At 42.0% G+C, this 13,834-nt stretch overlaps 1 protein-coding gene across 1 annotated transcript; it reads right to left on the reverse strand.

The window, feature by feature from the left end:
• Positions 1 to 933: 933 nt before the first annotated feature.
• Positions 934 to 13,402, reverse strand: zgc:162707 (UPF0524 protein C3orf70 homolog B). The gene is made up of 2 exons (XM_058622881.1): positions 13,073 to 13,402; positions 934 to 3,075 (listed from the first exon to the last, which is right to left on the reverse strand). The coding sequence occupies exons 1-2, from the start codon at positions 13,254 to 13,256 to the stop codon at positions 2,381 to 2,383; spliced, it is 879 nt and encodes a 292-aa protein (XP_058478864.1). The 5' UTR covers positions 13,257 to 13,402; the 3' UTR covers positions 934 to 2,380.
• Between the last annotated feature and the right edge of the window lie 432 nt (positions 13,403 to 13,834).

Below are 13,834 nucleotides of genomic sequence, written 5' to 3' on the forward strand. Positions count from 1 at the left end.
AGCAACAACAGCGACTGTAGTGATTCAGTTTGAGTGTATGTCTCATTTCACTTTGCTTCACCAAACCTCTGTGGACTATTAGTCATCTCTGAGTCAGCAGGGGGAAGACGGGTTAAACTTTCTCTTTGTAGAAAACGTCCACACATTTCAAATCAAGGGAGGGGAAAGGACTTTCATTAGGATTTATTCATATGAAAATAATATAACAATAATAGGAACGTAAGACATATTTAACTGCATTAGGAGAGACTGATTTCATTGTAATGCCATGTGCCGTCACTGAATGTCAAACATTTTGAGTGGATTTTAGCAGATACAGGATTTGTGCTCTTTGAATACAGACTTGTTAAAACAGATTGTATATATATATTTATATATATATATATGTATAAATGAGGGACTGAACGCAGTCATGCAAAAATCATTTTCTCGTTACATCTAGTGCTTATAGCATTGTGGCAATACATATCTGTGAACTTTGATGTTATCTCTGCAGGAAATAAGTCTTTAAACACAGAGTATAAAATAAAACAAAGAAGAGCCAGCCCAGCTTCATTTGACTACCTCACTAATCATGGGCTGGTTCACTAATTGGATATTTGAGCGTATAACATTATGTCCATCACAACATCAAAACACCTATAACATCCTATTCCATACCTACTGTTATCTTCTTGTAAAGGTGTATTATGTGAATTTCCCAGCCCATAGTACACAATAACTGTGACATTAAAGCCCCTTTTCCACTAGCATGGCACGCCTCACCTCGCCTCGCCTTGCCTCAGCACGGCACGGCACGGCTATTTTGTATTTCCATTAGCGATAGTACCTGGTACTTTTAAGTACCTGCTCTGGTGAGATTCCAACCGAGCTAAGCTGACACTATGTGTGATGTCGTCAGACTGCTGGCCACTGATAGGTCAGTGGCTATCATGAAAACGTGGGTTAATCTCCAACAATTACCAAGGAAATGTCTAAAATCTCATCATTTAACGGAGGAGTCTGGTGTATTTAGCGACAGCACTGCTGAAAGCAGGAGACCCTGACCGACGAGCCCTGTCCCTGTATTCAGTGACTGTGTCAGAAGTACTGAACTAATCTTTTTAATTAACTGATTCTAATGATTCAGTAGTTATTGTTTGTGTGCGCATGTGTAAAACGAACGGCAGTTTCATGCAGCCGCGCTGCGATGATTCCACCCACGTTGAGGAGGTACTATATTGTAATGGAAACACAACCAAACCGTGGCGAGGCGAGGCGAGGCGAGCTCGGACCATGTAGTGGAAACACGGCATAAGTCTAACCTAGTTGAAACACTTCTCCCAGAATCCCCTTTAAGCCGCCATTGTTTACCACTCAAGCCCCAAAAGCAAATAACAATGCAGTTATATGATTTAAAAAGTTTATATGTAAATATTCAATATAGTCCCTCTTTTCTGGGTGTTTTACTCGTCTCTTCATGTTGTTACTGTAGCTGTGCCAGAGACACGTCCATGTTAATTAGTTTCTTGGCTGCTAATAGAGGTCAATAAAAGTCATGTTTTGCTTTACGCTCCATTTAACATTAAACGGCACTCCAGTCCAGTTCAACTCGACCCGGGGCAACAAAAAAAAAAGGTCAGATCAATATGGTTGATCTGGTCCTCTGGTCCTCAGTGGCAGGTACATTATAGGAATGTGCTTCTGTGTAATCCTTGATTGTCAAACACTGTCCTAACTAACTACTCCTCGTGTTGGTGTCACTAAAGTGCACACACACTTTTTTTTTCTTTATTAACGTGATAAATGCAGACTCTTCACAGCAGCTCGGAGTTCAGTAATTAACAGGTTAAAAGGTCGATGTGCTTTGGGCCGATGAGAGGTAGCTGTCCTTGCGGTGATTATGCTGAACTGTCAGAGTTACTAATGTGTGGGTGGAGCCGCTGACCGGAGAACAAGAAATGGTGCGCTTCTCTGCCACATGAATGTTGATTCAGAGTAAAGTCTGATTGCCAGAACCCTAAAAATGACATAACTGCTGATTTTCATCATGAAACCTGCTCCTAATTTCTCTGTTCGCCCATAATTTAGCTAATAGTAGCTCACACTCGTTATAGATTCTTTTGCATTTTCGGATTTTTCACTGTGTAACAACCATGCGGATGTGGTCGATTTGGGCCACTGTGTGTGTGTGTGTGTGTGTGTGTGCTTCATATGCTTGTGCTCTGTAATAAGTTGTAAATATTCACTCCATGCAGGATATGTGGACAGAGCAGAGGCTGTGTGACGTACAGTCCTCGACCACCTGCGGGAAAACAGAATTCAAATCCAAAAACATTAGTGGCTGGTCCGTGTTAATGAAATCTCTGGACAGTAAGTGACCATGTTGATATTATGACAGTTACACAGTTGTTTCGATCTTTTCAATGATCTCTATCATGGACTTGGAGGGAGACAGCACGGAGCACTCGTCTTGATCCCAGAGGCTGCTGGGGCTGGAGTTTCCATCTGAGCTCAACTCATCGTCATCCTCTTCCTCACTCTCCTCCTCGCACGACTCCAAGTAGTGCAGACCAAGCGCATTGATGCCAGAGTCTTCTGAGCTGGATGGAGAGAAGCAGTGGTCCATTTTGGGGCCTTTGATTTTATCCACAGGGGAAGGGTGTTTGTGTTCACTGTGCACTTGCTTGACAGGCTGCACAGGAGCAGGGGCAGTTGTATGTTGGGTTGGCAGCGTTGGTTTGACCGGTTGCCAAGATTGAGGTGGATTATGGGGATTCTGAGACGTGGCCGGAGTAGGTGGGGTAGGGGTGGCAGGACGAGGCGGTTCTGGTAAGGGAGGCGGGGGGCGCTGCACGTAGCACATCTTGCCGCTGATGCGTTTGACAACGTAGTCGTCCACGAACAGGTCAGCGATGACACAGTATTTAGGCGACTCCAAGTGGGGTGGGGACTGGAAGCAGGGGGCAAGCTTCAGGAAGCGCTCAGCCAGCGAGATGGACAGGTCAATGGTGTTATTGTACTCTGAGCCAGCAGGTGGCACAGTGGTGCTAGGGAGCTGGCACACGTTAGTCATGGGCTGGTACACGTATTTACCTACGAAGAAAACAAAGAGAGTCATGTTTACTGTTTTGTACGTCGTGACACAATAGTGCAGGGAATCACACATGTAGAAATATGTGACTTCTAAATGTTGGCGAGACTGCAGAGTGCAACAAACAAGTTATATAATAACAAATTACGAAACCAGAGAGGATGTAAACACTCGCAGCTATTTCTTCTTTCCCACTGTCTCTGCTGTTTGCGCTCTCTTCTTCATTGTTTTAATGTGTTGAGTTAATGTGGGCGAAGAAGCCATTCACCACATTTGATATAGTAAGCATCCACTTCAAAGTTTGCTGTAGAAACATGTTGGCTCATGATAGCGGCCTCCATAAATCAAGGACGAAAGGCCACGGAAACCAAACTATTACAGTAGTAGTAGTATATTCAATTTCTGCCAATAAACCCTCCTTTAAATTCTCTTGTATTAACAATGGATCAAATGCCTGCTTGTATATGAAAAGTGCTACTTCTAGTAATATAAGCTTTCTAAGCAATAAAAAATATCACCTGACTCCGCAGTTCCTTCCAGTACTCAAGAGCATTTGAGAATCTTTCAACTTATTGATTTGACTCCATAACTTCTCTGCTTATTTTCTTTAGCAAGTAGCTTTTTCAGCAAAAAACTCAAGAGCTCTTAAAAGCCACTGAAGAAAACCTGCTTCAACAAACAACAGGGGGATACATTTAAAACAGGAACCTCCTTCGTATAAAACCCCACTTGGCTCTTGGGTGAAAGCAGCGTTAACAGAAAGTAGCATCGGCAGCGGATCATAATCTCAGCCAAGGACGGTTTCTGAGGACGCCAAACATATTTGTAATAACCAATCATCCGTACATCAGGAAATGTAGAGCAGCACGTCAATCTTTTGTTTTCTCTTTAAAGAAAACAGGACTGTAACAAACCGGAACATTGCCCCTGTATACTGCCTAAAAAAAAAAAATAATAATTGGGTGCTGGTTGCCCTTGAAAATGAAAACATTGTTTACATCTCTGTGATGTTGCCTCCAAGAAATGCAATTGATCTAGAGAAGCCCACAAAAAATGCAACTATGAATTTGAGCTGTGTACATTTAAGTCATTTGATTTTAACTTGTGTGTTGCTGGTGTGTAAATGACTGCTCCCAAACCATAGTTTAGAACCCACTGCTTGCCTCCTTCCCTAAAAACTGCTGTCTGGTTCAGATGTGTGTTTAAGTGGCTCCCCAGAGAGAGGGAAACTACACACGATGACAGGCCTACGCATCACTTCCTCTCACTCTGGTCCCTGGCTTTCTTTTCCACTGGCTGGGAGAAACCATTCAATCTAACTCAGGTTTCCAAGGTTACAATGCAAATGTTGAATATGTATTACTGATGCAACATTTGTTTTTTCAGCATGAAAAGTAAAAGAAAATATATATATGTAATAGCATTCAAAAATGAATTTGAACAGCCATGGGGTACTAAATTTGTATATACAATGTAAACATTGACTCTCTCCCCCCTCTTCAAATCCACACTCAAAACTCACCTGTTCAAAATAGCTTTCTCTCTGTCATTTCACTATTCCATTTCCTGTTTACTGAGTCGTCCTGCTGTCTGTTGTTTCATTGCTTTGTCTCTGTTAAAGTGTCCTTGAGTGTCCAAAAGGGGCTTATAAATAAAATGGATTATTATCCATCCATTTTTTACCGCTTTATCCTCCACAGGAGGGTCACGGGCGGGAGCTGTGCCAATCTCAGCTGACATTGCGCGATATATGCGGGGTACACCCTGGACAGGACGCCAGTCCATCACATGGACACATATTGAGACAAACAACCACCCACTCACACTCCCACGGTCAATTTAGAGTGTCCAATTTACCTAATCCCCATATTGCATGTTTTTGGACTGTGGGAGAACATGCAAATTATTATGTGGATGCAGACAAAAGGAGAAATAGTTGCCGTCCTCACTTTAATGAGAGAAACTCAATGGTCCATGTTGCATGGTCCGGATGGAGACAAAACCACTCAGGCAGAAAAGATGGAGGCAACACGTGAACACTAATGCTTTAGAGGACAATGTGTTGACATGTATTTTTATTTTAAGCATATCACCTCTAATTGCATTCATCCATCTGGAGATTCAAATAGTCAGGGATGGACAGATGCCTTAGCAGACAATGAAAGAGTAAAATAGACATAACACTAGCTGTCCTGGTCGGCCTTGCAGACGAAACGCAGCCTGTCTGTAGATTGAAATGATGATTGCAGAATGCAGAATGAGTTGGTCTGAAATATCACAGTTTCTCCAAGTCCCAGAGGCTGCATTATGTGCGAGTTTAATCTCTATTAGTCTGGGGGAAAAAAAGGGAGAGAGAATCTAAATGTGAAGCAAAGCACATCTTTATGATCTCTAATACACACACCGCTGCCGCCTCTTGATACCGAATTCAGTGTTACAAATACCATTTACTCCATTCACACACTAATCTACAAGTAATTCAATATTTCACATGGATTGATTAGACACAATAATCCGACATCACCAGAGCTGGTGCCCTAAATGGAGCAATACTTCTACAAGAAGCTCCCTGCCTTGTTTTGCATCATGCTCATGCATAAGCAGGCCGGAGATTTCATTTGTTGCCAGCAGGTTCACACTATCCCTCTGATCAACAGCTGGAGGTGGTAACACACAAAGCTCTGCTAGTTAACTGGTGAACACTAATGTTAATGATGCAGGGTTTTAAAATAAATGAACAAATCCTGTCAAGATGAGGGAAACACATTCAACGGTAGAGCTGAAGGACGCAGGGATTTGTGTCAATGTTTTATCCTGCACATGCATCTGCACCAGTGACTGACACCAGTGTGTTTGTGCATGAGGAGTGGATAGAACATGGAGGGATAGAAGGACTCTGATTTAATGTGAGCCAAAACTCATGTTAGTCAACACATTTGGAAGAGGTTGATTATTAATAGCTCTGGAAAGGTAGGTGTGTATGTATGTGTGTGTGGACGGGACTGTATCAAAATAAACTACAGTGAGAGTGTGTCATGATCTAAACAACAGACTACTCCTCTATAGAAGGCAGTTAGAAAGTTATTTGTGCCGTTAAAAACAAATCGACTATGAAATAATGATAGGTCGACCATTTCTGTCTGGCAGTGTGCTTCTTGTTCCTTGAAATAATTGGACACAAATGGAAAGCATGACATCATCAAGATGTTTCAAGTGGATTTACGACGCGATAATTGGCAGAATGAAAAATGAGCAATGCAAAGCCTCGACAGAAAATGTCAGCATTTTGAGTCGGTGCTGCAAAATCAAATAATGACTCTGAGACAGGCAGATAGACAGGCAGACAGACAATGCTTCCCCACGACTGCAGCCTCAGTAGACCACAATAGCACGCAGTCAAATAAATATTGCACTTAGAGTGTGTAGATTTTTTTCTCATTATGAGAAAGCCTTTTATCGTGGCGACATGAAATAAAACACATTAAGTCAGGAAGTACAGGAGAGTTGACTCCCTCCTCCGGCTTCACAGTTAACAAACCTGCAGAGAGAGTTGTCCAGGGAGGGACAGGTGCCTATTATATCCCAAAATGTCTCGAGTAAATTTAAGGATTAATTATTTAAGTTGAAACAGGGAGAAAGCGGAGCCATAATATGTTTTTAAAAAAAAAAGATTTAAAGTGAAAACGGAAAGGTGCAAGAGGTTAATAAGAGAGCGGTGGAACCGGCAGCTCACTCACTGTGAAGTTACAGATTGCTCTCTGGGGGAGCAAAGTACAGTGGAGGAGGAATAAGGAACTCCCACTCTTCTGCTTCCACCCTTCTCCAGCTTGCAAGCCCCCTCTGTTCTCTCCCGGGCCCCGAGGTTGGCCTACAACTGTGCAGCCTGTTTTCATACTGGAGACAGTAGTGTCTCTGAATAATGCATCATGTAGCCCATCACTGTCTCACTCTTGTTGACAGAGCTTCAACATCACTCTATCCAAATTCCAGCTCCACTCACCCTCCGCACACTGCAACTGAGGTTTGTTGTGAGGATGAATGAGCACGAGCCATTAACGAGGCCCTCTGCTTTTTCCAGTGTATGCGTCTGTCACCAGCGGTTTTCTCGAGTGGTGACTGGTCGTGACGTCACCCCACGAGAATCTGAAATCTCTCTTTGAAGCCTTGAGATTCACTTTCGCTTCCCTAGCACCGTGTTGATGTTTCGCAAACGTTCACCTGCAAGCAGGCACCTACTGAACAATACCAGCCGCCTCTCACATCGGTGTCCACCCATATGTGCATGCCATGCTTCATTTTATTCTCCAGGAGGTCTATGGAGACTTATGTTTAGACCCTCAGACTGATGTTTAAAATCCTGACAAACAGGGTGAACAGAATTAATAATCTCAGCATTGTTTTCGTTCTTCATAACAGCTGCTGGAGACATTACTGGCCGATGGAGACGGTCTGGTCCCACGTCCACTGCACTTTAGCTGCAGCTGGAAAAACAACGCAGCAAGTTTCAGGTTTCAACAAAAAGGGGGACGGGTTCTGATGCAGCAGCATCATGTGGAACTCTTTTCCTGTTTACTGTTTCCAGAGGGAGAGGCTGTTCCTGACTTGCAGCCAGTTTGGAATCCAGTGTTTAGTGTGTCGCCATTGTGAAAAAATGTAACTCTCTGGGCTGTTTTTTCCACAGCAAACACTGCTTAATCTGGCCTGGACAGGAGTGTATGCACCAAAGAATTGATTTTTAAATATTGCTGTTAGTCTAAAAGCACTGAATGTTTTAAGCCCAAAATACATTTGTGACCTGCTGGCTCACTATGAACCATCCAGACCACTCAGGTCATCTGGGTCAGGTTTGCCCTGTGTCCCCAGGAACAGGACAAAACATGGGGCTCCCAGAAGACTGCTAAATTGATTAATTATTTAAATGTTGCCACTGCATTTTAATAAAAAATTCAATAATCATCACTGCTTCACCTCAGCCATATAACTGCAACTTTTAGTTTATTTCAATTTCGCTTTCTCCCCTTTCTTTTACCTCTCCATTTAAATGTTTTTATTGTGTTTTATCACGCCTTTTATATCTTTAATGCTGCCGCTGTATTTCACCTTCTTATTTATTGTAAAGCACTGTGACTTGGATAACTTGTTGTTGAAATGTGATATATAAATACATTTGCCTCGCCTTACTTTTAATCAGTTAATTATTAATGACTCTGGAGGGACTTCACTTCACAGACCATGTTTATTTATAGAACTCAATCTTAAACTCAAACTTAATCAGTTAAGTCATTTCTAGAACCTTGATTTCATTTATTTCAGTTATTCACACTGTTCCATTTTCATTCGTTTTCTATATTATTGTTTTTTGTTTTTTTTTTTATATCCCAAAGTTGTCCTCTTCTGACTGGTTGTTTACTTAAATTGTTTTCATATTTTTCATTTTGTTAAGCATGTTTGTTTGGAAAAAAAAATGCAATAAAAAAAATATTGGTGACAACATACAGTCTACTGTTTGACCACATAAATAACACTATAATAATATATGAAACATAAAATATGATCAAGTTCACTTATAGAGTCTATCACGTAAGCACAACATGCTGTGCCGCACACGGGTTGCTTTGAAACTGCTCCATCAAAGTGACGTATTGATGCTTTATTGATGTTCACTTGTAGCAGTGAGTAGTCCCCCCCCCCCCCCACAGCTGGCAATATGAGTTGTCATAGCAAAAAAAAAAAGAGTATCCTATTGTTTTATTCACTGTTCTATTCATGCAAGAAGAATCCCAGGACCCTTATACTGAAGCAGCCACCATTTACTATTTTATCTTTTCCAACAGTCACATGAGAAAAATGTCTGCAGTTAAAATTGCTGGTCTCTTTGTTGATGCATGAAGGAGGAGGCTCGTGAGCTGCTCTGAATATGTAATTAACGGAGCGGTAGCATTACGGTAGAATCAACACATGAATGGTTAAGTAAGAGATGAAAGGTGAGGCTGTTTGCCACCTCTACTAAGCGTGTTACCACAGCAACAAATCTGCAGTAAGACATTGTCTTTGTTGCCACAACTAGGCTACAAAGAGTCCATTTGAAATAATTCCATTCATTCATTTGAACTGAAAGTGACCTTGCTCCTTCTAAAAACACCTTTTGACGGTACAGCTTAAGGTGAACGTGAGGCTTTTTAACAGAAAATTCCTCTTCAGCTAAATTTCCGCACAGCTTTTACCTACCGAGTTATGGTACTGGGATGAAATGTGGTATTAACCCTTAAACATCAAGTGTATTGCAGACGACGGTTTCTGAAAGCTGAAAGGTTGTGTGTCAAATTCCATTACGGTAATTTCACTCACACTGTTGCAGGAAGCTGGAGAATCAGCATCTTTGTCGCCATAAAAACTCAAACAAATGTTATTCTAAATATGTTTTTTATACTGTTCAAATTTCATATTCAACACATAAAATCTGGTGTTTGTGCACAAGTACAGTTTTTTTTCTTCAGTTTAAATTGTTAATACACTATTTTAACATACAGTAAATTGTAAATAACTGCCAGATATTGAAAGATATTCTGGACAAAAGCACTCACTCACAGGATATTTTCTGGCCCTTTTATGGTTAAAATAAGCAAGAAAACGTCCCGATGGACATTTTGAGGCTTAGGTGTTAAAGGGTTAAGGGAGACTTGAGAAAATCTGGACTTTCTAAACTTTTGTTTCCTCGCTGCTTTGCTTCCATCACAATTAGCAGTTAAACAGGAAGAAATAGATCGAAAAAGAAATCCCCTCGGTTCATTAACAGGTAAAGCATTTTAGTGCTGTAAATTGTAATTTGGTCGCCAAACCAATCGATCGATTAAGGTCAGACCACAGAGGAAGTCTTGACAGACAGATTCCACTTTCTTGTATCCACAAGAGAAGTACAAGTTCCAACGCACAAAATTAGAGCTGACAGATTACGAACAGACTGACAAGACCGTTCAGGAGTCATTAGACTTTGTTAGATTTTCTTAATGAATGATTAATCGCTTTGCCTGGTGATTGTAATCAGTTAGTTGAGGATAAAGAACATTCAAACCAGGTGGTTCCAGTGGTGCTGTGAGTGAAAACTCTCATCAGACATGACATATTGGCAGTGACACTAAACATAGTTAATTACCACTAATGAGAGGCTTGGACTGATGCTGTCACCAGCTGGGAAAACTGCTTCCGACTACATCCAGTCCCAGTTTTCCACATTTTTACTGCCAGAGAGGCTTCGACACAGCTACAACTTGAAATAACCGGAGGGCCAGCAGTGCTCACACGTGACGTCTGAGTGCAGAAAACCAGCATTCTGACAATGTCCTGTGTTTGCAAAAGCATACAGGAAATGGGAGAAGCAAGGGAAGGCGTCACGGTTCTGAAAGGTAAGACAAATCAGTTCTGTGTTGAAAATTTAAATGCTGAGCCAAGTGACCTTTTGTATTTGTTTCCCCAGAAAGCTATTAAAAATGTAATTAAAAAAGCAGTCTTGCAAGGCAACATTCAAAATGGAAAAAGGACGAGGTATGCGCAGAGAACCTGAATCCAGAACTATAATACATCTCTGGAAATAAGGGTGTGAGTTGAGCAGAGCAGGTGGGCATTGCATGCAGAAGCGCACTGCAATTCCTTTCTCACTGGGTGTCCTGGGTCTGCCTGATTCAGCAGTCTAAACTGGTTTACTCCCACAGTTGTGCATACAAAGGGGAACCTGTGAATTACAGTGCAAAGTGATAAGAAGCTCCATTGTGATGCGGTTGACTCCTTTGCTGGAATTACATAATGGCTACAAAGGGCTCCGTGTTCATTGCACGGCACGTCCTGAGTCACAGCGATGAATTATTTCAAAGCAGAAACGAGGAGCACATCGAAGTGTTTACAAATAACGCAACACTGAGCAGACCACGCCACGGCTCACAAATCCGCGATCATGCTCATCACAGACACTGGACAGCAATTCATCGTTTTTCCTCGGTCATCAGATATTTCAAATCACTCGGCCCATTCTGCACAGACGCCCAGGCCTCTAAATCCAATGATTACATGGCAAAGATTACAATGTGACTAGTGCAGTTGCACACTCTAAGCTCCGAAATGTGGACGGTGATTGTGTTCAACAGCGATCCGAGGTTTTCCAGAGCAGCCGGTGATGGGGGGGGGCAACACAAAGACAAGGACATCTTGTCAGGTTCAAGCACAGCTGTAAGGAATCGATGATGGCGTCAAATGTCACGGGGACTCGAATGGAAGGGAGAGGTCTGAGCGTCACAGGTGCCCTAAAATATTACTGACACCTCAAAGTAAAGAGAAAATTGTCTTGTCCCTATATCAGTGGAGCTGCAGGCAGCCGTGTGCTCCACAGTCATTTCAACAGACAATGTGATACTGTGGTACTATAGGGATTTACAGTAAATGAATAGTCGCAGCTGTACAACATATACTTAAAGTATCGTGTTGACTTTTGTTGACATTTGTCAAGAAACAGCAATTTACAACTGCAAAAGACCGAAACAATAACTACAGTATGTCACCGTCCATAGCACTTAGGTTATTTGTAGCTTCATTGTGAACCACTGAGTACTGTATGGTGTTTTCCATTACTGTTGGGCATAAAGGAATAAAAAAGCACATTTTGGGACTATTTTCAGCTGTGGATTAATACACATTTGGTGTCCCATGGAGCACCCAGTAGCATGTCTATGCGATTGACTCAAAATAGTGCTCGAGTCTAATCATGCTTAGGAAGGCATGATTTGTTGTTTATTTTCTGAACAACAGTGACTGTGGCACACAGGAGATTAAGCGACATTAGGTTTGAGCTACACAGACAATGCTTTACTTGTTTGTGTCCGTTCGTCATCTTTTCATGGGATTTGCTGATAATCGGAATGCAGAACATCACAAGACTTTCAAAGCAGAAGTGAAACTGCTGATTCAGGCGGCGTGACGTGTGTAATGTGAAGCAAAAGGAAAGCCGATGGAGGATTCAGTCGGTGTATTTATGAACAATGTAGGTGAAAAATAAAATCTGCAAATGCGATTCGATTTGTCATATAATTGTTAAAGTAAAGCTTCAGTTATAGATTTGAAACAAGACGGAGCATCGTCACATGACATCATCAACTACTATTATATGTTATAATGCAAAGACGACAAAAGATGAATTGTTTCCAGCGAGCATGTCTCTTTTTTTTTCTTTTTTTTTAAGTTGGCACAGAACATTGATCCAGCAACAATGGATAATTGAAATAGCTGATTTGCTAATTGTGCAGTTTCTAAATGTTGAATGGAAAAAGATTACTTGTTAAGCCCTGCTAATTATAGGAGGGGATGCATACAGGCTGAGCCCCTTTCTTATTGGAGTTCAATACAAAGACAGTGGAGTTACTGTTGGGTTTTTCACTCCTGAATATCTCTGTAAAACACATCTACTATGTCCTTTCCAGAAAAATAATCTTTCCCTTGAGCTTTTACAGTAATTCACATGCTTTGAGAACTGGAATCTGTTTTGAACACTGTAATTTAAAGCCCTGTGATTGACAGCAAATCTACAGTAGACTGTACAACAGTAACAGTCACAGCTGGACATCAACAGCACAGTCGTCAAAAAACAGAAGCAAACACATGAACCATGACCTGAAACATGAACATGTCTGTCTCCATTGTTGAGAACACATCAACCATTCATCTCAGTGTTATTGCAGTGATTGAAAACATGAGGGCAAAATACATTTTAAAAAGATTGTGGGATTAAATAACATTTTCTAGAGAAAATGAGAATCTGTACTTAACCTCTCTTAATGTGTCTCACGATGGCAGTACATTTTAAAGTAAATATAGACTCTGAGTGTTGCCATGAGTAATCAGATGCCTCCGCGTTCCTAACATGGCGCTGAGCACCAAATATCCAGCGTTTTTTGCCATGTATGGTGCCAGTGAGAACACTTTGTGAAGCACTTAGAGCAAGTAAAGCAAACTTACAGTGACACCAGCCCAAGTGGCAGCACCAGTGCAGCTTGAAGCACTTCCCATGGCTGTGCGTAGCGCAGATGGAGAGTCCATCACAAGGCAGGAAGTCTGGTCTCCCCGCGCAGCTCTTTGCCAAAGCCTGCGCCTCGTCCAACTTCTCACTCTTCGGACACTTCTGTGCTCCCGAGGCGGCCATGCCAACATTTCCTGGATCAATACAAAGCACAAAACGCACAAACCCTTTTCCCGAGTGAAACTACAACATAATCGCAAGGGACCGAGGCGAGGTTTTACGGTCCACGAAGCCCAGGGAAGCTTATCCAGCGAGGAAGACGGGGGCGCGAAAGACGGTGCTGGATCTGTGGATCCAGAGCAGCTGGTTAGCTCTCCTGCCACAAAGAGGAGCGTAAACAGGCGGAGTGTAGTGTCATATTCAGATGTCCAGATTCAGAGACTCCCGTGATCGTGATCCACACATCTCTCCATCATCCGCTCGCTCGCGTCGGGGAAGCTCCTCTGCGCGCTGGTGACGCGCGTACGGAACAGCGGCGCGCAACCGAACTTCATCACACATAACGGGAGGAGTCCAGCTGCTGTGCGCGCGCACACATACTTCCATCAGTCCGTCTAAAAACTTAAAACTAGGATCCATGTGAAATAAACACATCATCAGAGTGGTCTCTCTTTTTTTTAATGCAAAACATTTACATTTAAGTAATAATTTACTGTCAAATGTATCCGTAAATGGCACTTGGTTGGTAATACATTTACACT

The sequence above is a fragment of the Solea solea genome, chromosome 2, assembly GCF_958295425.1.
Source record: "Solea solea chromosome 2, fSolSol10.1, whole genome shotgun sequence".
In the NCBI taxonomy this organism is placed as follows: Eukaryota; Metazoa; Chordata; class Actinopteri; order Pleuronectiformes; family Soleidae; genus Solea; species Solea solea.

Coding starts and splice junctions, on each gene's coding strand:
- zgc:162707 (XM_058622881.1), bottom strand. CDS start 13,256: ATGGCCGCCTCGGGAGCACAGAAGTGTCCGAAGAGTGAGAAGTTGGAC. Junction 3,076..13,072: donor CCACTTGGGCTGGTGTCACT/GTAAGTTTGCTT, acceptor TTTTCTTCGTAG/GTAAATACGTGTACCAGCCC.